We start from the raw sequence: 24,173 nt of genomic DNA on the forward strand, positions 1-24,173 counted from the left end.
CAGGATAAGTACTGAAGATTTGGATTCTGCTCTTGCCAGTCTTAGAGCTTCAACAACTGAGAGAGGAGAATGGCTTGAAGAGGATGAAATGGAATAGGATCAAGTGGACAAGTGCATCAAAAGATGCTAACAGTTTAGGGGAAGGAAGTGAAGATGAAACCATAGCAGACAGTTGGGAGGGTGAGAGGGTATGCGTAGGTTACGTCAAAAGATGACATGGAGGGGTAAGTGATGAGGAGGGGACCATGTTGAGGTTAAGAGTGAGGAGGAAGTGATCCAACATGTGCAGTGGAGTAACCAGAACATAATCAGTGGAGCAGAGACGTGTGTAAATAAGGTCCATTTGGTTGCCTGATTTGTGATTTTTGTCAACCACTGCTGGTTGACACTCGGTTGAGATCAAAAGAGGCAAGCAAGAGTGTGAAAGTCAGCAGTTAGAGGTTTATCTAGGTGGATGATGAAATCTCCAAACATAACAAGGGGAGCACCATCATCAGGAAAGGTTGAGAGCAGCACATCTAATTCATCCAAAGTTACCTAGTGGTCCTAGGGTCGACTATAAACAACTATAAAAAAAAAAGGATTTTAAGAGAGTAGGTAACAGTAACTGAATGAGATTCAATGGAGTTACTCAAGCTTAATTGTCACAATCAGCCATATCGCGATTCTGAACTTTCGGTCCCAAAATTTAAATCATAATAATGCTTTCTTGTACAATTTAAACCTTTTTAAGGCCTTAAATATGATACTAAATTTATGACTTTTTAGGACCCAGTGGAATCCCTGATAAAGTTGTGCCCACCTTTGCTCGTCCCTGATGGCTGGCTGTTGGACCTGAGGAACACAGACATATTTAATAAAAGCAAATAATTTTAATGTAAGAGCTTCATGAATCACGTGACAGAGAGTGAAGGAGAGCAGTCAGACACCTGAGAGGAGGCAGCGGTTTGAGGGCTCCAGTTGAAGCCTCTTTGCCTTTAAAGTAAAAAGAGACCACGGCATATGGACACACATGTCTCGGCCTGGAAGAAATGTCGAAATCCACATACTCGTAGAAGTATTGCTGTGAAAAAAGACATTTCAGTCATCTTACAGGAAATTAATGTTCATTTGATTAAATATTTTTATTCATAGTGAATTATATTACTCTGGTTTATTTGAATGACTTATTTTACCTGAGTGTACTCGAATGCCCTGTACGACTGTAAGGAGGTCACTCTGGGTGAGTTCTTGGAGAAGTGGCTGTCAAATTTAGGTGTAGGATCCATGCTTATGGACATACAGTCATGCATACTCTTCACTTTACCCTGGAGGACAAAAGACCAGACATTTCTCAGACTCAACAACACTAATGTTTCCTTTGAAAATTACATCACTCAAGCTGCTGCTGTACCTTAATAACTTTAAATATGATGATGTTTCCTGTAGACCCAGGCTCGATGGGGCCGATTTGAAGTAAATCAGAAAACTGACAGAGGTAAACTCCTGCAACATCAACATAATCAGTGTTCGCTGGATGCACTACACCGCATCTCTCTTTCCTGTTGTCTTACTGGTCAAGAAAACTAAGCCGAGATGCCTGCAGAACATCTAACAATCTTAAAAGCAGCTCGCCAGTGCTTTTATATAGCACATAATCAAAGACCTCATTCATATTTGGACAGTTCATTACCAAACTCTCCCAACAATTGTTTTATTATCTTCTTGATTTTTTTTTTCCTTTGGCAGCACACACACAATCAGTCAGCTCTTTAAAAAATACTGCTCATGATTATCATCATACTTCAAAAGCTTTCCTAATATTGAAAGCAAAAACCAATCATAAAGAATATATGTAGACGTAATATCCTCGTTCAATGGAGAGGCTGGAACATGTTCAATGATTAATTAAACAGTGAGCTCTACATAGTACTGAAACTCAAACAATAAATGTGTTTTGATGCTGTTTGATGTGGCGTGACTGATCGCTGTGCAGGCTCATTTCTGTTAATTTCTTTACTAGTAGTTATTACTAGGTATTAAACCCCCCCCCCCCCCCCCAGCATGGTTTTGTAGCATGCAGTGTCACAAACAGAATGAGACCATCCAAAAAAATAAAAAAATAAATAAAAGACATGTGACTTTCGACCAATTACTTTTCCTGATTGTTCCAGGACTGATTTCATTGATTTCTTGTATTAAAAAAAAAAAAAAAAAAAAATCAATGTTGTAACTTTTTGTCAAGGCACTCCAGTGTCTTCTCCAGTGTTAAATCAGTTAAAGGGTTAGTTCACCCAAATAGCAAAATGATGTCATTAATAACTCACCCATCTTCAGAACACAGTTTAAGATATTTTAGATTTAGTCCGAGAGCTCTCAGTCCCTCCATTGAAGCTGTGTGTACGGTCTACTGTCCATGTCCAGAAAGGTAAGAAAAACATCATCAAAGTAGTCCATGTGACATCAGAGGGTCAGTTAGAATATTTTTAACATTTGGTCCAAAAATAGCAAAAACTACTTTATTCAGCACGGTCTTCTCTTCCGTGTCTGTTGTGAGAGAGTTCAAAACAAAGCAGTCTGGATATCCGGTTCGCAAACTAATCATTCGATTTAACCAGTTCTTCTTGAACCAGTTCACCAAATCGAACTGAATCGTCTCCAATACGCATTAATCCACAAATGACTTAAGCTGTTAACTTGTTTAATGTGTCTGACACTCCCTCTGAGTTCAAACAAACCAATATCCCGGAGTAATTCATTGACTCAAACAGTACACTGACTGAACTGCTGTGAAGATGAACACAGAGCCGAGCCAGATAATGACTCGTTCACGAGTGAAGAACCGGTTGCATCAGTGTTCGGATCACCAGTAGTTCTTTCAGACAGTTCGATTCAATAAACCGGTTGAAGAAAACGGTTCACCGGTTCTTTTGCGCTTGACGTAATTGCGTCATTGGCGATGATTAGGGCTGTCACTTTTGTGAAAAAAATCATTTTCAATTTTTAAGACCTAAGTGTTCATTGAATCGATTGTAAAATCGATTTTCCATATCTAAAAAAGAGAGAAAAGACGTTTCCTTTTTCAATGTCAAATAACGGACGAACATAAAGAGAGCACTGGAAACGCACAAATCAGCAATATTTCTTATTTATTGGCTTGAAGTTTCGTGCAGAATAAAAACAGCAACAGGAGTGCAACATTCTTGAAAAAATATACAGTATATGCAGAGGGGACGGCTGCCATAACAAAAGTAAAACATCACTGCAGGCTTCAACCCGGCTGCATTTATGATTTAGGCAATTCAAAAATCTCCAAGATTATTTTAAATAATGATTCAATCCATTTCAAACAACTGTTCAAAAAAAAAAAAAAAACGTATGTCCAGCTGTTGAGAAGACGCGCTCCGTCCACACTGATGTCCCACGGATTACTGGTATTTCTGCCAATTTTCCATCACAAAAGCTGGTCGCTGTCAGCTTGCAATGGTGCTTTTCATAACTCAAAATCTCCTTTTTGTTGAGTTTTGTTATATCTATATTTTTTAATTGTTTAATTATTTTAAATTAATAGTGTACATATTTGGTTAAAATCGATTCCCTATTTTCATTTTCAAAACTTTTTTTGGTTGGTGCGAATCAGACGCGTCTGACAGAAACGGTTCTTCACTCGTGAACGAGTCATTATCTGGCTCTGCTCGGTGTTCATCTTCAGTTCTCTCTTCACATCAGTTCAGTCAGTGTACTGTTTGAGTAAATGAATTACTCCGGGATATTGGTTTGTTTTAACTCAGAGGGAGTGTCAGACACATTAAAAAAGTTAACAGCTTAATTCATCTGTGGATTAATGCATATTGGAGACGCGAACCGTTTAAAACAATTCAGTTTGATTTGGTGGACTGTTTCAAAAAGATCCGGTTACATCGAATGATTAGTTCGCGAACCAGATATCACAAACTGCTTTGTTATGAACTCTCTCACAACAGACACGAAAGAGAAGACAATGCTGAATAAAGTCGTAGTTTTTGCTATTTTTGGACCAAAATGTATTTTCGATGCTTCAAAATATTCTAACGGACCCTCTGATGTCACATGGACTACTTTGATGATGTTTTTCTTACCTTTCTGGACATGGACAGTAGACCGTACACACAGCTTCAATGGAGGGACTGAGAGCTCTCGGACTAAATCTAAAATATCTTAAACTGTGATCTCACGGGTTTGGAACGACATGAGGGTGAGTCATTAATGACATAATTTTGATTTTTGGGTGAACTAACCCTTTAACTGTCTGTCTCATTGAATTTAAAACGTGGCTTAACTTTCTACATCCAAATAATTATTAAAACACAAATTGTATTGTTTGGATAAAATGGAAAAAAGATCTGAGCTCAATTAATTTGGGCTCTCTTACACCATATCAAGTCCACAAAGCTAAAAACCTGGGTTTCATACTTTACTGTGAACTAAATCTAGATAAACAAATGAATGCCACTGTGAGCGCCGGCTTTTAACCATCATCGTAGATTAGTAAAGGTAAACCCCTCCTGAGTAGGAAGAGTTACGTGACTTGATTACTGTAACTCACTGTACGACACTGACACCAAATAATGTCTTTTCAGCAATGGCACATGAGCCTAAGGAATAGGAATAGTTCACCATTTAGGCTTCTCATATTGTTTCAAATCTGAATGATTTTCTTTTTAGCATTTTGGTCAATTTTCTTTTTTGTTTACCAGTGACTTTCACTGAATTAACAATAACTATTGAGATGTTTCTCAAATGATATTCTTTTATGTTGCATACTATTTTATCTTACAGCTTCTCATTTGTTGACAATAGATTTATAAACATTTCAGTATTACAGATTCTGGAATATGTTTGGTGCATGTTGTATTTCTAAACGTATGTTAATGCATACCAAGAACTGATTTTGACTATTCAAAAAAAGTGTAACTCATTTAATTTTCTGTGACTCCTCGCAGAATATGACCCACCAAAACTCAAGAATCAGTGTTATGAAGTGTTTGTTGAGAAGGTCACTTCACCTTTAGATGGATTCCCCAACATACACATCCAGCTGTTGCCAACAGACAGTCCTCTCTCACACACCACCGAGACCTAACACACACACACAAGAGAGAAACCACATCACAAAGTGTCCAGAGAATGACAAATGATCATCTGTTCAGCTGAACGTCACTGCGTGATGCTCTGAATGCATGAACTAATGAAAGGCTGAACAAAGGAAGTTGTTTACCGTTGGAGCATCACAAAGCAGGAAGCAGAAAGTCTCAGACAGCTCTTTCTCTGTGCGCCCATCCTGCTTGAGCTCCCGTCGCTTCTCCATGAACTGCACACACAAAACATCACAATATTACCTTTGTACTGATGCACAACGATCAATCTCAAATATCCAGGCAAAACTAAGTATTATTGTTCAAAATCTGTCTCATAACCACAGACATTTAACTACACACACCCTCACAAACAATGCAGGCCCTCAACATTAAAGCCACGCTTGAATCTACATTAAAGGATGAGATTACAAGGATTTGTGCAGACAACAGTCTGACAGGACACACTGGGGTGGATGATGAAGAGTTACTGCTGTCTCTTACACTGCAGTGTGTTATGGTGTCTATGCACATGGTCAACTGATGTTTTAGTTATCTAAATACATATTTAACTTTACACACAGCACTTAATCCACATCTGTATGCAAGTACTCAAGAGCTCCCACTGTCAATCAAAGCATTGACCTCGGGGAACAATTTAGCGGATGCACTCATGTCAAAACATGAATATTCCTCCATACAGGTGTTCAATCACAATTATAATTATAATATTAAATACATTTTGTAGCCATTTCAAAAAATGAATTCATGATTGCAAACAACAGTCAAGAATAAAGCAGTAAAGAGTCAAACACTCACGTCTTTCTCCAGCGGCTCGCTGTGGACGAGGCAAGGTTTGGAGTACACAAATGTCCCGGTGGAGGAAGAGTCCTTGTAGCTGGAGGAGAGGATCTGCAGAATGTCTGAAAACTCTCTGGAGTCTGTAGACACGTACTGAAACAGAGCTGCGAACGAGAACAAACCAGCAGAACAGAGTTACCGAAGCCTCAAGATCAGGATGGTCAGACCTCCAGGGCACATGTCCGTATAAAAACCACTCAGAACTGAAACGATCCAGATCAATCCAGTTCCACGCTTAGGGTCAATATAACAGGAAGAGTTTGAGTTGCTTTAATTTCTTTGATTAATCAGCTAAAAAAACTCTTCAGTTGATAAAAAACAACAACATTATTCCACATTCTGTCCAATGTTGTCTTGTAAATGATATGCAAATGAAAGGCTACTGAAGCAGATATAGCAAATGCATATGTGCAAAAATAGGTGTAAAACATAAGTTAAATTAAGGCAAAAGTATCTCTAAATCTGACCTTGTATTATAAACGCTGTACATTTTGCAATAAATAACTTCAGTTGCACATTAGTAGTGATTTGTTTGAACAAAACATCCAGACCAGAAACAAATCCTAGATGCGAATGATCTCCCACTGAAGCGGTTTTGGAGCTTGTGATGGATGTGTGCATCTTATTTTTTCGGGGATGACTGCTACATGAACCCAAGGTGTTGACTTGTGGCCACAACCACAGTGTTAATATATCAGAGATCAGAAGCAGAGAAGAAAACATGTTTGTGAGTGAAGCGTTTGAGGCACAAGCAGCACGAGTGCTAGTTGAATGAATGCAAGTTAATACTTTAGCATTTATAAAAAGCATTAATTGAGTGCATTGAGCTGAGCTGCTGCTGAGAGACATAGATACGGCCACCAGCTCCCCCCAAATCCCCAGTGACCCCCATGTTAATGAGGCGAACATCTGCCAACAAACACTGAAGACTGGCTATTAAAGCCACAGATTTAATGGACTATATATATATGTTAAAGTCACCAAGAAATCAATCTTAACTGTTCTTATTTCTCTAGATTGTTGGATTGTTTGCTATAAATGATTTATATGCACACATTGTTTTGTGTTTGTGTGTGTGTGTATATACATTTAAATAAATGTATGCATTTAGCAGACGCTTTTATCCAAATCGACTTACAGTGCATTCAGACTAACAGTTTTTACCCAACATGTGTTCCCTGGGATTCGAACCCACAACCTTTTGCGCTGCTAACACAATGCTCTACCACTTGAGCCACAGGAACATATATATATATGAATAAAAGGCTTAAATATATATATTGTAATATTTAAGGAAAAGCTTGTCAGGTAAATGTGTGATCCTGGAGCACAAAACCAGTCTTAAGTCTCTGGGGTGTATTTGTAGCATAGGCAAAAATACATTGTATGGGTCAAAATTATAGATTTTTCTTTTATGCCAGAAATCGTTAGGTTATCAAGTAAAGATCATGTTCCATGAAGATATTTTGTAAATTTCCTACCGTGAATATATCAAAACTTAATTTTTGATTAGTAATATGCATTGCTAAGAATTCATCAGGAAAACTCTAAAATGTGATTTTTTTGCTTCCTCAGAGTCCAGATTTTAAAATAGTTGCATCTCAACCAAATATTGTCTGAATATTGCCTAATAAACCATACATCAATGGAAAGCTTATTTATTCAGCTTTCAGATTATATACAAATCTCACATGGTAAACATTTAACAACTATATGTAACCATACATACCCAGATAAATGCAAATGATGCATTATCTAATTAAATATGCACTAATTTGCATGTATTTTCATGCCAGAAATCTAAATACTTCCAGCTAAAAATTCTGAGAACAAAGCCTTTAAATATTGTAACTGAAATATATACTTTATCTATCGATAAAGTGCAAGTGTATTTGGATGTTTTCTTTCCACTAATCAACACAGTGGATTACATTTTTTTTTATAAATTGCCTGTAGTGTTTATATATGATATTATTGAAATTAATACTACAAACTATTATGTTCATATATACAAATAATAGTTTGCAGTATGACATTCAGTCTAAAAATTATATAAAATAACTATACAATACGTGTCAGATTTTATTATTTAGTTTACTCAGAAGTACTTCAAAGTCAAGGGAACTGTTAATTAGAAATGACACCAATTAAATTACTCACAATACTGATTCACTCCCTCTGGATGGACCTTTGAGTGTTTGGAATAAAACCTTGAATCTTCAAATGCATGAATGTAACTTCTGAATGCTTGGACAGAAAATTCAGCCGTTGTGTTCAATTCAATTCAATTCTTTGTAGAATCTACAGGATATTTGAATTGAGGCTTTGTTTGAATAAAATTGATGAAATCTTCAATCCTATAAACTGATAAAAATGTGATTTAATTTATATGTTATTAAAAATAAAGAATTGTATTTATTTTAAATAATATAATCTGAGTTTCCCCACTATACCCCAGGTGACAGGTGTGGCAGATCAACCTGTTACCTGAGGAAGGCACACACACACACACACACACACACACAGGTCTGATAGCATCCCTCATGTTCTGCGCTGCTGCACAGGATCTGTTTGTACTGAGCTGTCCATCTAGACAGCATTACTGGGGATCACAGGAGCAAACCGCGCGTCCCTGTGATGCACAGAAGTGTTGTCTAGGTTTGGTGCTCGCCAGAATTTGGGACACAGACTGTCTTCAGTCCGAGTAACGGAAAGGAGGACAAACAAAGCGGGCAGCGCACCTCTCTTTTCTCTGCTCTTTCGGGGGATGTGGAAGTTGAGTCGCGGCTGCTCTTCGGCTGGTTTCGCGGCCCACGAGACGCTCTTGATCCGTCTCTCTCCATCGGGACCGTCCGGACAATCCTCCTCTTCCACCGTGGCGCCATTTTGGCTCAAAGAAGGCGCAGCGGGATTGTCTTTCTCTTTGCCACTGAGTTTCCCTCCTCGACGCTCCATCGCTGCTTCACGGATGAGCTCCAGACATGAGCCACGGATTCTCCTCGCAGGAGCGTGGGGTCTGCGTCTGCTGCGCGCGCGTCGTCGCACACACATAAACACACACACATGTGGATGAACATGCCCACTCCTGACCTGACGGAGCGCAGCAGCGCCACCCAGCGGGCTCCATCATCATCATCACACACGGCTCCTGCCTGCAGCTCAACACCAACACACAACACACACAGTATGAGAGATTTATAACATAGAACACGTTAGGAATATGTTTATAAGACAAAATCTATAAAGACCAAGGCAGACGGTATGAGTGAACTGCTATATTGTCTTTCATCGGTCATGTGTTATTGTTCTCCAGACTCGTCTGGGTGTGAGTAATCATCCAGGTGTCCACATGACCATCATCTTGTGAAGAGGGCCTCACCCAGGGGCCGTGCTGCTGTCAGGGGAGCGACGCCAGACAAAATGCACCTGAGATGCGTGTTCTCCAGGGGATGTGAGGAGCTCCAGCCATATGTCAGACCTGGTGTTGCATCATTGATAGTAATAATCTACCTGAAGGAGTTGAGTCTCAACAGGTTGGGCTCTCACTAATCTGGCAGACATTAATATTCACTTTTATGCTGAAAATAGAGCTATGCATCACAGAAATAAATTACATTTAAAATTATATGAAAATAGAACATTTTAATATCACAATATATATAATACAGTTTTACTGTAATTTTTATTGTAGCCTTGGAGAGAAGAGCTTTAAAAAAAAAAAAAAAAAAAAAAACACAAAAATAATATGAGACTCCAAACCCTGTAGTGTATGCGGTCAAATGTGAAATAAGGCTGGTAGTAGGGAAATGTTTAAAGGGTTACTCCACCCCAAAATGAAACTTTTGTCTTTAATAACTTACCCCCATGTCGTTCCAAACCCATGAAGGCGTAATTCATTCTTGGAACACAATTGAAGACATTTGGGATGAAACCCAGGTTTGTGACTGAGCCATAGACGGCCAGGTAAGTTACATCTACCACACAGTGGAGTATCCCTGTAAGTCATTAGCCTCCTTGTAAAGGTATATAGTGCATGTCATATTGAGCAGGAGCTAGATAAGACAAGACAAGTGTTTTTACCATCCGTTCCCTGTGGTCCTCATTATGAAGATGTGATACACTGCAGCCGAGGAGCACTAGAGACTCAGCAGTCCCCGAACACTACTCTCCACCGTGTAAAGATGGTAAACATTCAAAGCTGATCTTAAACTTCACACCTCGGCATCAAAACACTTCCTAAACCAAGAGCAAAGCACCGGCGAGCTTCACGCATCACCACCCGCTCACATCACTGCAATACTCATCATTTATAATGGTTATTATATACACCATAATGTGTAAAAGAAGAAAATATTTAAGGTTTTTAAAATGTTTATTTGATTTTCTTCATTTTGTTCCACACTGTCCATCAGTCAGTCTCTCTCGTGTATTAAAAATGTGTTCCCACCCTAATTAACCTTCAAACTCTTCCGTAATTTCTGATTTCTACAACATCAACTCTGTTAAATCCAGTCCGGTTCCCTTTTAATCCAACAGCAACCAAACAGAAAAACTAAATACAGTGAAGTAAATCAGGTGAAAAACACTATAAATAAACATCTTATACATTTCAATACAATACGTGTGAAAAAAAAAGAAATAAAAAATGTAAAAGAAAAAGAATCAAATACTTTTGAACAGTTTTTAAATACATAATGCTGCACATCTGAAAATGCAAAACCTGAAGACACGTCTGGGCACAGACACATCAGTGGTCAGTTTTGGCACACACACAAACACTGACAGGTTCATGATCCGCGTGGCACAAGAGACACGGATCAGTTCCTGTTTACTGCTACAGAAGAACTGAAGAAGTCCCAGCTCCGCAGGATCAGGAAACACCTCGAGCTGTCCATCCTCCAATGAGATCACATTCAGAGCGGAGCCACTTTCAAAACAAAGTGCTTTATAGAGTTTGTTTGTGGATTAGAGATGAAATATTGCCCACTGGATCTGGCTCTGACATCGATGCAGAAATGCTGTAATCTTGCAGTGCTGCGACACACTGAGATGAATTCGTGCATGTAGTGAAAACACTCGACTGCTCGTCTTTTATTAGTGATTACTGAATGTACGTTAAACACCTGAACAATATTTCCCCTTATACACCCATGTAACTCTTTTCTTGCACAGACAGTGTGATTAAAGTGAATGGTGTCTTACAGGTGGTGGAAAAGCAGACCGATGCTCCTCGATGTCAGTTTCTGAGAGAAACCGCACAGTGAATGAAAGGCACAGGAATACCACACAAGATCCAGTGACAGCAGTGTCAGACTCAGAGACGTGCTTCCTTTACACGGGGAGATTCCTGTAGCACAGACTGAAGAGGGTCGCAGGTTAAGCAGAGAAGCACATGTTTCAGTGCAGCGTGGCAGTCACACTTTCACAGCGGTGACGTCTGTCAGGTGCACTGGAGGACACTCGATGCTCAGATCCACGCAGGCGACGCTGGTGTCCATCATACTGTAGTCCGAGCACGGCCTCGCTCTGTCCTGACGTGCTGTCTGCACTGAGAGGAGCTGAGGCTCAGATCCTGTAGGGCACACAGCTTCTTTGGCCTGTCGAATGCAGTTGAGCCACTGCTGTTTACTGAAGGCATCGCTGGCCTGGAAGCAGAGCGTCTGCAGCTGTCCTCCGCTGTGAAACACCACCCGGAAAAAGTTCTTGGCTAGATGGAGACAAACAGAGATGGAGATGTTCGGAGCAGCTGTTTAGGCATCTACAGGTGCATCTCAATAAATCTGAATGGCGTGAAAAAGTTAATTTACAGTCATGCCCACTAATATTGGCACCCTTGGTAAATATGATCAAAAAAGGCTGTGAAAATTCATCTGTGTTGTTAATCCTTTTGATTTTTGATTTTAAAAATTAACAAGAATGTATCCTTTCATTGGATAATAAGAGTTTAAAACGGAGGGGAAATATCATTATGAAATAAATGTTTTTCTCAAATACTCGTTGGACACAATTATTGGCACCCCTAGAAATTGTTATGAGTAAAATATCTCTGAAGTATATTCCCATTCATATGCACAATTTTGAAGCACTCCAGCGTGATTATAAACATGTAATTATCCAGCCATGGCTACCTGTTTCACAGAAATATAAAGAGGAGGGAAAACAAAGCCCAAATGCCCTTGATCATCCATCACAATCAGAAAAACCAGAGAATATATTTCTGATGTGCAGCAAAAGAGGATTGAGCTTCACAAATTGGTGAAGTGGCTTTAAGAAAAGAGCTAGAGCAGTGACAATTCTGATTTCCACCATCAGGACAATAATTAAGAATTTCCAATCAACAGAAAATGTTATGAATCTGCCTGGAAGAGGATGTGTGTCTTTATCGTCCTAATGCATGGTGAGGAGGTCAGTTTGAGTGGCTAAAGACTCTCCAAGGGTCACAGCTGGAGAACTGCAGCAAATAGTTGAGTTTCTGGTTCAGAAAACCTTTAAAAAGATTGTCAAACAGAACCTACATCAACATGTTGTTTGGGAGGATTTCAAGAAAAATTCTCCTAGCTCATCCAAAAACAAACTAAAGCATCTTCAGTTATCAGACACGACTGGAACTTCAGATGGGTCTGGCTTCTATGATCAGATGAAACTAAAAAATGAGCTTTTTAGCAGTAAACACTCAAGATGGGTTTGGTGAACACAGAGAGAAACAGTACCCCATGTGTACAATGAAATATACTGCTGTATTTGTTTTTTTCTGGGCCTATATTTCTGCTGGAGGTCCTGGACATCTTGTTTAGACACATGGCATCATGGATTCTATCAAATACCAACAGATAAAAAAATCAGTAAGTGACTGACTCTGTTAGAAATCTTATAATGGACCATGTTTGGATCATTCAACGGTACAATAATCCAAACACAAACCTCAAAAACAACACTGAAATGGGTCACTGAACTCAAAACCATGCTTCTGCTATAGCCATCCAGTCCTCTGACCTGAACCCTACAGAACATGAGAGGAGTGAACTGAAGAGGAGAAGCTGGGAATCTGAAGGGTCTGGAGTGATTCTGGATGAAGGAATGGTCTCTGATCTCTTGTCAGGTGTTCTCTAACCTCATCAGGTGTTATAGGAGACAGTTTTGAGCTGTTAAACTGGCACATGGAGGTTTAAAAAATAATTCAATAAAAGGGTGTCCTTAATTGTGGCCAATGTGTATTAGAGAAAAACATTTATTTCATAATGATATTTCCCCCCATTTAAAATTCTTATTATCCAATTAAATGATACATTTTTGTGAATTTTTTAAATAAAAGATCAAAAGGATTAACAACACAGATGAATTTTCACAGCCTTATTTGATCATATTTACCAAGGGTGCCAATATTTGTGGGCATGACTGTATTTCAGTAATTCAACTCAAATTGTGAAACTCGTGTAAATAAATTCAATGCACACAGACTGAAGTACTTTATGTCTTTGGTTCTTTTAATTGTGATGTTTTTGACTCAAATTTAACAAAAACCCACCAATTCACGATCTCAACTAATTAGAATACTTCATAAGACCAATAAAAAAAAAATCATATTTACTTGTTGGCCTTCTGGAAAGTGTGTTCATTTACTGTAAATACATTATTTAAAATATATTTAATTACAAAAAACAAAAAAAAATGTTTAATTAATCATAAAATGTCATAATATACACATTTCATGACATTGTCTTTTTAGAGCTGAATTCTGTTTGCATCAATGAAGGTTTAACACTGTAAAGCTGTAAAATCTGTATTGTATAAAGTGCTATAGAAACAAAGGTGAAGATGAATATTACTGTTTCACTGTACTTCTGATCAAATAATTGATAAATGCCAAACTTATGACCTGTATTGTTTGACTATCCCCTTGTGAAGGACCCTCTTCCTGAAGATATCATATAAATATATCCCCTCTAGATGTCCCGGACCTGGTGTCCCTTCCGTGTTCAATATCTGGTGTATATTTGTGTGACGCTGGTAACTCTGCTGAGTTCGGGACTCACTGCGCTCGCTGTTGCTGAAGGCTCCTCTGATGGATCCTCCGAGGCGCATCTCTCCGTCCTGCAGGTCGTCCCACTCCAGATCTCTGACAGGGATGGGCTGCTGCTGGAGCTGATAGCACAGCTGCTCGTTCTGGGAGACGGCGCGGGTCACCACCAACACGTCCTGGAACAGGAACACATGCAGCTTCTGCAGAGACAGAGACGGAGAACCGTAGTAACATCTGATGCACATGTATTCATTCACTTTAGTTTGACACTGAAGCAGTGAAATCAGTTCTGTAGGCAGATGAACGTCTAACAAGCCCATGTACCGTATAAACCCACTATATTTTCAAATAAAAAAGCTAAAGAAAGCATGAGAGAAAATATAGGTTTCACTGCAAATGTAAATATTTGACCGTATCATTTTATATTTACTCTTTTTATCTCTTGGGATCAAGTGTTGCTACTGACCCACAGTCAGAACTGACAACCTTCGAGACTTTTTTAAATTAATAGATTAATAATTCAATTGTTTACTTGCTATTAAAAACGTCCAGATCAAAGGTTTAGACTGATTATTTAGGTTGTTTTTGTTTTTGTTTTTTAGACTGAAATGCAAAACAACCAATTTTATTTTATATATGATAAATTAACTCTAATCACTGAATTAATTATCAATTGTCATTATGGGTGGTAAGATGTTAGTTTGGAGATTTCGGAGTTCATTCCCACTTGCTGGATCTGCAGTAAACGTCTCTAAGACTGCCTGGCTTCTGTCCCTGCTTGTTTTTGACTGTTTATAGAAGACCTCGTTGTTCAGTGACACCGGACTGATTAATGACTAGACTCCCGAACAGACAGAGACAAGACTGAAGCTCTTACGAGTCCTCTGTTGTTCTTGAGCGGTCCGTGGCAGCTGAGGATCCTGGAGCTGTCGATCAGCAGGTCTCTCTGACCGCTCTCCAGATACAGCAGGCGCTCTTTATAGTAACGGCACTCCGACTCGCCCGTCTGGGTGTTAATATGTGCCACGATGCTCTGGATCATGCTCATCTATGGAAGACGGAGGGGTTAAATGAGCTCACACACACACAGGAGGAGATGTAGTGTGTGTCTGGTGAAGGTGACAGAGACTCACGGCGTGATGCAGGTGCTGGCGGTCGGGGTGCTCGCTCGCCGTGTGTTTGAGGATCTCTCGCAGCAGCAGCGGGTACTTGACCAGGCGACTGCGGGGGATGTCCAGGAAGCTCCAGAGGTCCAGTTTACGGCTGAAGGGCGACTCCAGACAGCGCTGGAGGAAGTCGTGCACCCGATGGTCCTGCTTCTTATGGTCCAGCAGGGCTTTGGCTGCCACCTGGTTACTGCAGTAAGTGGCGTAGGTTTCAAGACAAGGGAGCTACAGCCAGAGAAAGAGACGTATTCAGGGTCTGATCACACACACACACACACACACTACCTGATGTTCAGGTTGTTCCACACACAAACTCACACATAAAAAACACACGACAAATAAAACCAAGGTGCTGTAAGCTCAGCCGCTCAAATCTTCTCATCAGATAGAGAGGACGTCATACAGCTGTATAAACAGTGTAGCGGTGAAGGACGAGGATCTCACCCAGTCCACTAGAATATGACCCATGTGATCTGTGGAGCCGTCCGGTTTTCTGGCTTCTCGGAGTCGACTCAGCAAATCTACAAGACCAGAGACACAGCTTGTTTTTCACCACTCCAGTGAGCGATGCTACCTATGACGCTGACAAACACTGGTCTACATCAGATGTGTTCATGACTGGTGTACGGTACAATCTCTGTTACATGTTTTCTGATGTGGTTGTGTCCCATGCACTGCTTCTGATTTTCAGTTTTAATGAACAGATACTTGTCACGCTGTGTCACACTGAGACACACACGGACTTCACGCTCACCTTCATGCAGAGGAATGAGGGAGTCCAGCGTGCCGAAGATCTGATTGAGCTCGTGTTCGCTCATGATGGACAGCTTCAGCATGGGCTCACGATACGCCTGAGATGAGATCACACATTACTCCAGAGAAACTATCTGGAAATATTCAGGTGTTGTCAGTGTCTCGAAGCGGCTCGGTTCACAGTAAACACCGACTTAAAGATTCTCCACCAAAACAAATGCTTGAGGGTTTCAAGTTTAATGTGAAAAGTATTATAATTATCAAATATTCATTGTGGTGAATTTAGGAGAATATTCAGGTGATATTGGATCTGTTAGAAGCTCTCTCTGAGCACCAGCTGAGGAGAACACACTCAGGAGAGCTCAAAACTGCAGTTAATCAGAGTTAAAAACTACTTCAATACGGCTCAGTTTCTTGCACAGACCAATTGTTTTGTGTCTTTACATATCAATGTATTGTCACGAGACGCAGGGTTCAGTTTGGTTGTGTGTATGTGTTTTTTTTTTATTGTATGTTTTAGCCGTGATTCCCATCCACTTACATTATATGACTGACCGAACGCAACGGTTTGAGTTAAAAATCTCAGTTTGTGTTCTACTGAAGAAACAAAGTCATCTACATCTTGGATGTCCTGGGGGTAAGCAGATTTCATTTTTGGGTGAGCTATCCCTTCGATGTGTTTGAGATGCAGAACTTATATTTCACAGCTATATATTCTCCATCTGTTAATGTTAGAAAGTCATGGAGATATTTCCATTCTGAATACAGAGCTGAGTTTGTGGCCATATCGCCCAGCTCCAGGTACAGCCAGGACTCAAAGGTTTTCATGCTGAATGAAGTGAAGGGAAAAGAAGAGCGTACCTTCTTGGCCAGCTTCAAGTCCTCAATCAGGTCCTGTTCTCCCTGAGACAGCTCAAAGATGGCCTGACAAAAAACAACAAGAGAAAGAGTAACTTCAGTAATATGTATAATCTTTGAAGAGGACATTTTATTTGAGTTTTTTTTAATCAGATACGATGCATCTTGCAGACATTTTGGTAATAAGGTCGATAGCAAGTTTACACATGCATTACTCTACCAATCTATCCCCAAGATCTAGTGATTTTCTAAACTATTTGTGGTGCACTGGATAAATTATGCAGCAAAGATGAACACAGATTGTAGATTTCTGTTGAATATTAAATTTTCCCTGTCATTCAGGCAGGTCCACCGACCAATCAGATTTGAGTGTGTGTTTGGGCCGTGGTGAGGTCACCTCTTGTCTCTTGATCTCTTTGGAGGACAGCATATGTCCCAGGCCCACATCGAATGTCTCGCTCCACAGCTTGCTGTCGCGGCGTTTGGTGATGGCTGGAGCGATCTGCCGGCTCCACGGCCGCGGGGCGATGATCTCCGGTCTGCAGTCATTACGGAAGCTGATGGAGCGCTGAGGAGACAGGGAAAAACCTGTTCATACGTCAAGCTTCACAGGGTTAATAAACTCACTAATGAACACTCAGCTGTGCCTAAAAACAGAACCGGAACAGGAAGCTTTGATAAAGTTTCTCTCAGTCAATTCTGTACCTGCAGCGTCTGTCCGATGCGCTTGAGCGGAGCAGCTTTGACTGGAGGGAGGAGACTGGCCAGAGACGTGACTCGAGACAGAGGCTTCACACGCTTGCTGCTGGGCTCCTGAAGATCACACACACACACACACACCAGATGAGCACCTCACTCACACAGATACTGAAGCTTACACCACTCACCTGGCCTCAACACAGATTGCATGTCACAATGATTTACAATCCATCCCGAGTGGTCCAATGGATGTTGCGTCGTAAATTTAATTCGGTCACAGAACAGTTTCAGCTTCCTATCTAGTCCCTCATCAAATATACTCATGTTCATGTTCCTTGTAATGTGTTCTAGCTACAGCCCTGCTATCCCATAAACATCTATACAACCAGCATTTGTTGTGGGCCATGATGCAGGATGGTGGTTTTGCAAACCATTACATAGAAGGTAATCGCTTGTAAAACAAGGAAAAATAAAAGTGGTGAAGCAACCTACTTTACAACATTTGAACCACTTAAAATGAAATGACCCCCATAACAAATGTTTTCCATGTTATAATGTAATGTTATTTGGAAATGTTTGAATAAAGACGTCTCAAAATTTCCAGCGTCCACTGCTCACAACACTAACAAGACGACTAGACAATTATCAAGATTCAGGACTGAAATGAGGCAGTACATGCAAAACATGAAGACAACCAGACTGTTATCATATCAAAGCTTTCAATGTCTGTTCACTGTCTGTTCATCAACACAATCAGCAGTGAGCCTTATCATATCTGTGTAGGACAGTCATAGTGGAGCACACACACACAGACACAGAGACACACACACACACACACACACACACACACACACAGACACAGAGACACACACACACACACACACACAGACACACACACAGAGAAAGAGACACACACACAGACACAGAGACACACACACACACACACACACACACAGAAAGCTATTGCATTACATAAATTGGAGTTGTTCAGGTTGTAGCCAGTTTTAGGCCACAGATCCCCTCTAGTATTCCTTTGCTCTCTGGGTTTTTAGTGTTGCTAAACCCACATATAGACACTAACATGTCTCATGCTAAGTATTATAAACTGATATTTGAAAAAAAACAGCCTGAATGTATAATACACTGTCTATAAATAAGCAAATTGCAGGAGCTTTGAGTTGACATCTCTGACTCTCTCAGGTTTGCTAATATGATTCGGCCTCATTTGACCAGATGTATAACTGTAGATATGGCTACTGGCCAAATGTTGTGTAGCGGTGCACCCCTGCACTATAATGATTGCTCAACATGTGTTTACAGGTCTGAATGTGCCTCCCAGCATACGGCCTGATTTGGACAGGATCAATGCATCATGGTTTAGGGTTTACGCTGGTCCATAAAACTGTTGTTTTTTTTTCTCCCACATTATGTTTTCCATTACAAAAAGCATGTCTAATCAACCGAATTCATATAACTTTACCAGTTTATTAATTGGTAAAAATGTGAACAATAGATGGTCCCCCTCCAGATTAAATCTGTTTTATAACAAATCAGTGTTGTCTAAAGTGCTGATGCGAGTAGCTTTACCTGAACCAGCTAGCATTTCCCGCTAGCATTTTGAGCAGATAGTTACAGCTCTGATTGGCCGTTGTGTTCAAGCGTCTCCTCTCTCACACCCCAAGCCCTTTCCTGTTCAGCTAATGGGTTACAGAATGAGAGCAAACCCACAGGATTCCCAAAATAGAGCTTACATAACAGAACCCCAAGCCGCCCTGCTGTAGAGAGGTTAACTTACGGTATGTGTGACCAAACACAAACCCCTCAGCATTCACACAAGCCAAACTGACATGACCTTAACATCTCATGATCAGATTAAAGGGGGCTATCATTTACTATAGACCAGTACAACATGAGGTAAGCCCACACAAACACAGACACAGCTACACAAGATGTACAACCCTGAACAAAACAACTCATGTTTTCACCTGGTCAGGGTTCTGAGTCTGTGTGACCAACCTGAATATGAGCAAAATCTGCATGGGGACGTATCCATCCTCCCAATCGCATGGATTCCTATTAAAATCAATTAAAGTTGACCAAAATGTTATGCATCTTTACCTGAACCTTGAGGAAACATCCAAACACAGATATTGAACTACTGAACTATTTCATTGCATTCTTGATTTCTTAGTCTTAAAGTGCAGACACATTTACCGTTCTTCTGCAAATAGGAACCAGCACAATTAGGGATTTAGTATGAGGTTTTACCAAAGAGATTGGGTTTCCACAGAGATTGGGTTATCTGTGGTTCATACATCGCTACACTACTGTGAATGGACCTTTTTTCCCCATTCAGTTTTGCTAACTTGTGTGCACCTTTAGAAGCTGGCCCAATGTGTCTCTTAGGTGGTGCAAGCCTTGCTTCCCTCTCAGAACAGGCCATGCTCTCAAGTTTCTGGACCAAAGTCAATGAGTTAAAGAACAATAATGACCACTACATCCATAAATCTGAAAGCAGTTCTCCTGGGCACCAGACGTTCAGATGTGTCCATCGTGGATGATCTCCAGAATCAAAGTGTCTGTGCAGCTGGACGCAGCAATCAAAGACCAGCAGCAGATGTGTTCTGCTGAGAGGATTGAGCTACAGCTCCAGTCATTAAGATGAAAGAAGGAGGACTGGTGCTTATACACGTCTCTTTTGATGTGTTCTGCTCAGAGGGAGACGCTTCTGTGGGAAAGTTTGAGTCAAGCACTGCTCAGGGCAGAATGACACTAACACTGCAGGTAGACCCGGCTGTCCCAGAAGTCAGGAGAATAAAACTAACAAAAACTAACACTTTTTCCACACGTATCATAATAATAATAATAATAATAATAATAATAATAATAATAATAATAATAATTATTATTCTTCTTCATTACATTTATATAGCGCTTTTCTAGACACTCAAAGTGCTCTACATAGTCAGGGACTATCTCCTCATCCACCAGCAGTGTGCAGCATCCACCTGGATGATGTGACAGCAGCCATAGTGCGCCAGAACGCCCACCACACGCGCACACACACACACACACGCACACGCGCACACACACACACACACACACACACACACGCACACGCACACGCACTACCCAATGCTCCCTTTCACCACACATTTTCTTTAATGAGTAGGATCCGCTTTCATTGAAATGTCATTAGAGGACAAGTGTCACACCGTCACACTTCACAGGCACGCAGTAATGGCGGCGCCCATAGAGTTCAGGGTGGATGTGTGTATGGTGTCCCCATCACTACACGGGGGCGCTAGACCCACACAGACCTCAGGGTGAGCACCTGGTGAGTAACCTAGTGTTCCCAGGAAAACACCAACCTGCTGCACAGAGATCACAACCACAACGATACCAGAGACGAACGCTAGACAGCCAGGATATTCAAGCTCAGCCTCGCAGCTGAAACCACACTAACCTTATAAAAACCAGAACTGGTCAACCTACTCATTCACTTTTCCCCGTGTCAATGCATTTCCTGTGAATTTTAAATGCTCATCCAAGAAAGTATAAAACTATTACTGAGCACTGACACAGCAAAAGAGACAGCATCCAGGCTGTGTGCTTCCAGCTGAGCAACTGTGATTGTGATGAACGGATGAACGGGAATGTTAACTGATAGTGTCACAGACCTCCCTGTTCTTCAAACTAAACACAGTTCAGTGTGTGAAGTGATCCCGAGACCTGCGAAAGACACTGGAACATAACCACAATCCCACATGTTCAGAGACATGACTGATCCACACAACTCAGTACAAAAGAGCCAGTGCAACTCCTGTCAACATGCAGAAACGTCACTAAGAACAGACAGAGCTTCCTGAGTACTGTGAAAACGCTAAGATGAAGGGACACACAAATCAAATTCAGAAGGATTTATGAGAATCTGTAGCTAGCGCACTAATGGTGATGCTTTGTCTTGCTCTCAAATATATGCAGAATAACAACACATTCATTATGAGAATAATAAAACCTCAGGTTTAGTTGTGATCACCAGCGGTTCAGTGAGCAAATGACTCACCTGCACTGATTCAGAGAGAGTTTGAGCTGATTCAGTCCATGATTCAGACTCCGGTTCAGTCTGATTCACATCAGTCAACACATTTCATTTAAATAAAGCACACACACATTGAGTGTTCAGTTAACAAAAAGGACTGCACATTGTGTGGTGTATGCTTTTGCATGTGAAGTCAGCAGAGCAACACAAACTTTATTATTATTTATCATCATCATCGTCCAAAAACAAACAAACAAACCTATCACTTCATTCACCATGAGTTTTGGGCTTTTTGTCCAGTCAACCATACTGTCTAACATCTCTTCGGGCCACTATAGTGGTTTAAACACACTTTGAGTTTGGCTGAGTTCACACTAAACTCACAGTCTGTTTAACTCAAAAACAACAGGAGGGACAGAGTACTACAGTCTAGAGGTTTCTCAGCCTCACAGCAGCCTTTCAAACAGCACCTGGACACACAACACAGCAAAAGCATTAGTGGTCTGTGAAGAAATGATGCAGAAAAGCCAAGTGCTGACCTACAGATGCAGAAACCACACCAGAAGAAGCTAACACCACACACATCTGCTCAACTTCACCACACTGAACCATGCCATGAAACTGAACAACATCTGACTTCTGCTTCTGAGAAAAAAAAAACCATAAATCAGGTTTCAAACACCAGTCTTACTCAGGGTAACATTACTTTGATCAAGTCAATGTGCAGATGTGATTATAAATAAAGCAGGTTCAATTTTAGACGAATCAGGCACATGCCTGTCTGGTAATAATTAAACACTTTGTATTTATGATAACACATTGTAATAACCAAAACAACTCAAATAAAGCTATACGTGTAAACAAATACACATTTTTGGAAGTCTGAACAGTGCAAAGTAGCAAACTATTGGTCAAGTTTTACTATAAAAAATAATAATAATACTGAATAAAAATGCTCATTATTATGGCTAGGGTTATAATAATAAATAGTATTGTTATTTTTATTATTAGAATTAGACTTATTTCCTGAGGCCAGCTGTTCACTGCATTCGTCCCGTAGACTGTAGTAGTCCTCACACATAAGCAGCGCGCGCGCGCATCTCACCTCCAGCTCGCTCCTCATCACACCGCGGCCGCTCGGCTCGTCCACGCCGCAGTCTGCGCGCTCGATCAGCAGGTAAACCATTGGGTAATCCTTCGCCACCATACTGACCCGGCGGAGTGAATCACACACGCGATCCCGCCAGCTCTGCGGACACTACTGGACTACAGCAGCACCCTCGAGCGAGCGAGAGAGAGAGGGGGAGAGAGAGAGAACACGGGTGCGCGCTAGTACAGTTCCACTCCAGCTGGACGCGCAACGTGAACGCGCACGGAGAGATTTCACTCAAACCACGTATTATATCACTCGAGAAGGGATTTGAACATAAACTATAGTGTCTGAAGAGCTCAAAATATTTATCTGGCCAAAGAACATTTACATCATCAAATGTCATCCCTTTATAATCATTGAGATTGTATACAACGTTTGATGAATGAATATCTTACATCTGCAATTTGTGTATGATGAGAGAATTTGTGAGAGAGTAGCCCTGATCATGACTCATCTGAACGCTTCTGATTGGCTGCTCTATTCATAAACTTTTTGACTGATTAAAATGTGAAACGTTGTAAAAACGCGTAAAGAGTTATGATGCAACAAGAACAAATTACTTTAAACTAATTAAATTCAGCTAAATATATACAAATAATAAAGCAAATACAGATTTAAATAAAGATTTAATTCAATTAAATTCAATAAATGCTTTATTGGCTTGAAAATTGTTACAATGTATTGCCAAAGCATAGGGTTTACACTGAATTTAGAACAGATAAAACATGCATATATATATATATATATATATATATATATATATATATATATATATATATATATATATATATATATATACAAACACACACACATATACATACACATTTAAAAAGAACAAATAATATTTAATAATCTACAAACAATTTATAATTCGATGTGGTGTGTTTGTGTTTGTGTGTGTGTGTGTGTGTGTGTGTGTGCGCTCTTGTTTTTGTGACATATCAGGACACAACTCTGTATAATGACATGGGTATGACACAGCTATTACAAGGAGAGGGTGACTTATGAGGACATAACCCATGTCCCCATTTTTCAAAACACTTATAAATCATACAGAATGAGTTTTTTTGAGAAAGTAAAAATGCACAAAGTTTCCTGTGATGGTTAGGGTTGGTGAAGGGCCATAGAATATACAGTTTCTACATTATAAAAACCATTACACCTATGGGATGAACACACTTTACACAAAAACAAACATGAGTGTGTGTGTGTGTGGGCGCATCACTGATTTGTTGGCTCTTCCCTCTTTTTGTGAAAGGCATCAATGTATTTCGCTACTAATAAGATACAGTCTTGTTTTTCACCTAATAAATATTTTTTTGTTTAACATTTTGAAGTGGTTAAATAATTCCAAATTTGGGATAAAATGTCTGATTTCATCATAGTTCTTCTCAGCTGGTGAGGAAGTGTTTCTCTGTGACTACAGTAAGAGCAGACGCGTCTCTCTCTGGTCAGCCAGTGCGGTGGATATCTGTCCGTCTCTATAGTGTGACCGCTCAGTCTGGACCTCGTCATCCGTCTTCATTTA

General features: G+C 40.3%; 2 protein-coding genes and 1 long non-coding RNA gene across 8 annotated transcripts in view; 1 reads left to right on the forward strand and 2 right to left on the reverse strand.

Moving 5' to 3' along the window:
* The window catches only part of LOC127943298 (protein TASOR), a 40,103-nt gene extending 31,050 nt beyond the window's left edge, over positions 1-9,053 (reverse strand). Inside the window, exons 1-8 of the mRNA XM_052539638.1 lie at positions 8,696-9,053; positions 5,913-6,058; positions 5,237-5,329; positions 5,025-5,097; positions 1,394-1,485; positions 1,176-1,307; positions 930-1,063; positions 803-834 (exon numbers count right to left, since the gene is read on the reverse strand). Of these exons, the coding sequence (XP_052395598.1) occupies positions 803-834; positions 930-1,063; positions 1,176-1,307; positions 1,394-1,485; positions 5,025-5,097; positions 5,237-5,329; positions 5,913-6,058; positions 8,696-9,005 (1,012 nt within the window). The 5' untranslated portion in view covers positions 9,006-9,053. The remainder of the gene's footprint in view (positions 1-802; positions 835-929; positions 1,064-1,175; positions 1,308-1,393; positions 1,486-5,024; positions 5,098-5,236; positions 5,330-5,912; positions 6,059-8,695) is intronic.
* Positions 9,043-9,645, forward strand: LOC127943342 (uncharacterized). The gene is made up of 2 exons (XR_008149628.1): positions 9,043-9,138; positions 9,268-9,645. It is a non-coding gene; the product is annotated as an uncharacterized LOC127943342 (long non-coding RNA).
* Positions 9,646-10,307: 662 nt separating this feature from the next.
* Positions 10,308-24,173, reverse strand: part of LOC127943313 (rho guanine nucleotide exchange factor 3) — a 76,593-nt gene continuing 62,727 nt past the window's right edge. For 3 of the 6 annotated variants that reach the window (XM_052539680.1, XM_052539679.1, XM_052539682.1), the window contains 9 exons: positions 17,457-17,564; positions 17,149-17,319; positions 16,755-16,817; positions 15,895-15,991; positions 15,585-15,661; positions 15,108-15,365; positions 14,852-15,022; positions 13,988-14,174; positions 10,308-11,661 (listed from right to left, as the gene is read on the reverse strand). In XM_052539680.1, coding sequence (XP_052395640.1) covers positions 11,369-11,661; positions 13,988-14,174; positions 14,852-15,022; positions 15,108-15,365; positions 15,585-15,661; positions 15,895-15,991; positions 16,755-16,817; positions 17,149-17,319; positions 17,457-17,564 — 1,425 coding nt within the window. In that variant the 3' untranslated portion in view covers positions 10,308-11,368. Of the gene's footprint in view, positions 11,662-13,987; positions 14,175-14,851; positions 15,023-15,107; positions 15,366-15,584; positions 15,662-15,894; positions 15,992-16,754; positions 16,818-17,148; positions 17,320-17,456; positions 17,565-19,466; positions 19,524-22,597; positions 22,763-24,173 lie in introns of those variants that run through there. The other 3 variants (XM_052539678.1, XM_052539677.1, XM_052539681.1) reach the window with 2 other exon arrangements.

Source organism: Carassius gibelio, chromosome A22 (assembly GCF_023724105.1).
Source record: "Carassius gibelio isolate Cgi1373 ecotype wild population from Czech Republic chromosome A22, carGib1.2-hapl.c, whole genome shotgun sequence".
Lineage (NCBI taxonomy): Eukaryota > Metazoa > Chordata > Actinopteri > Cypriniformes > Cyprinidae > Carassius > Carassius gibelio.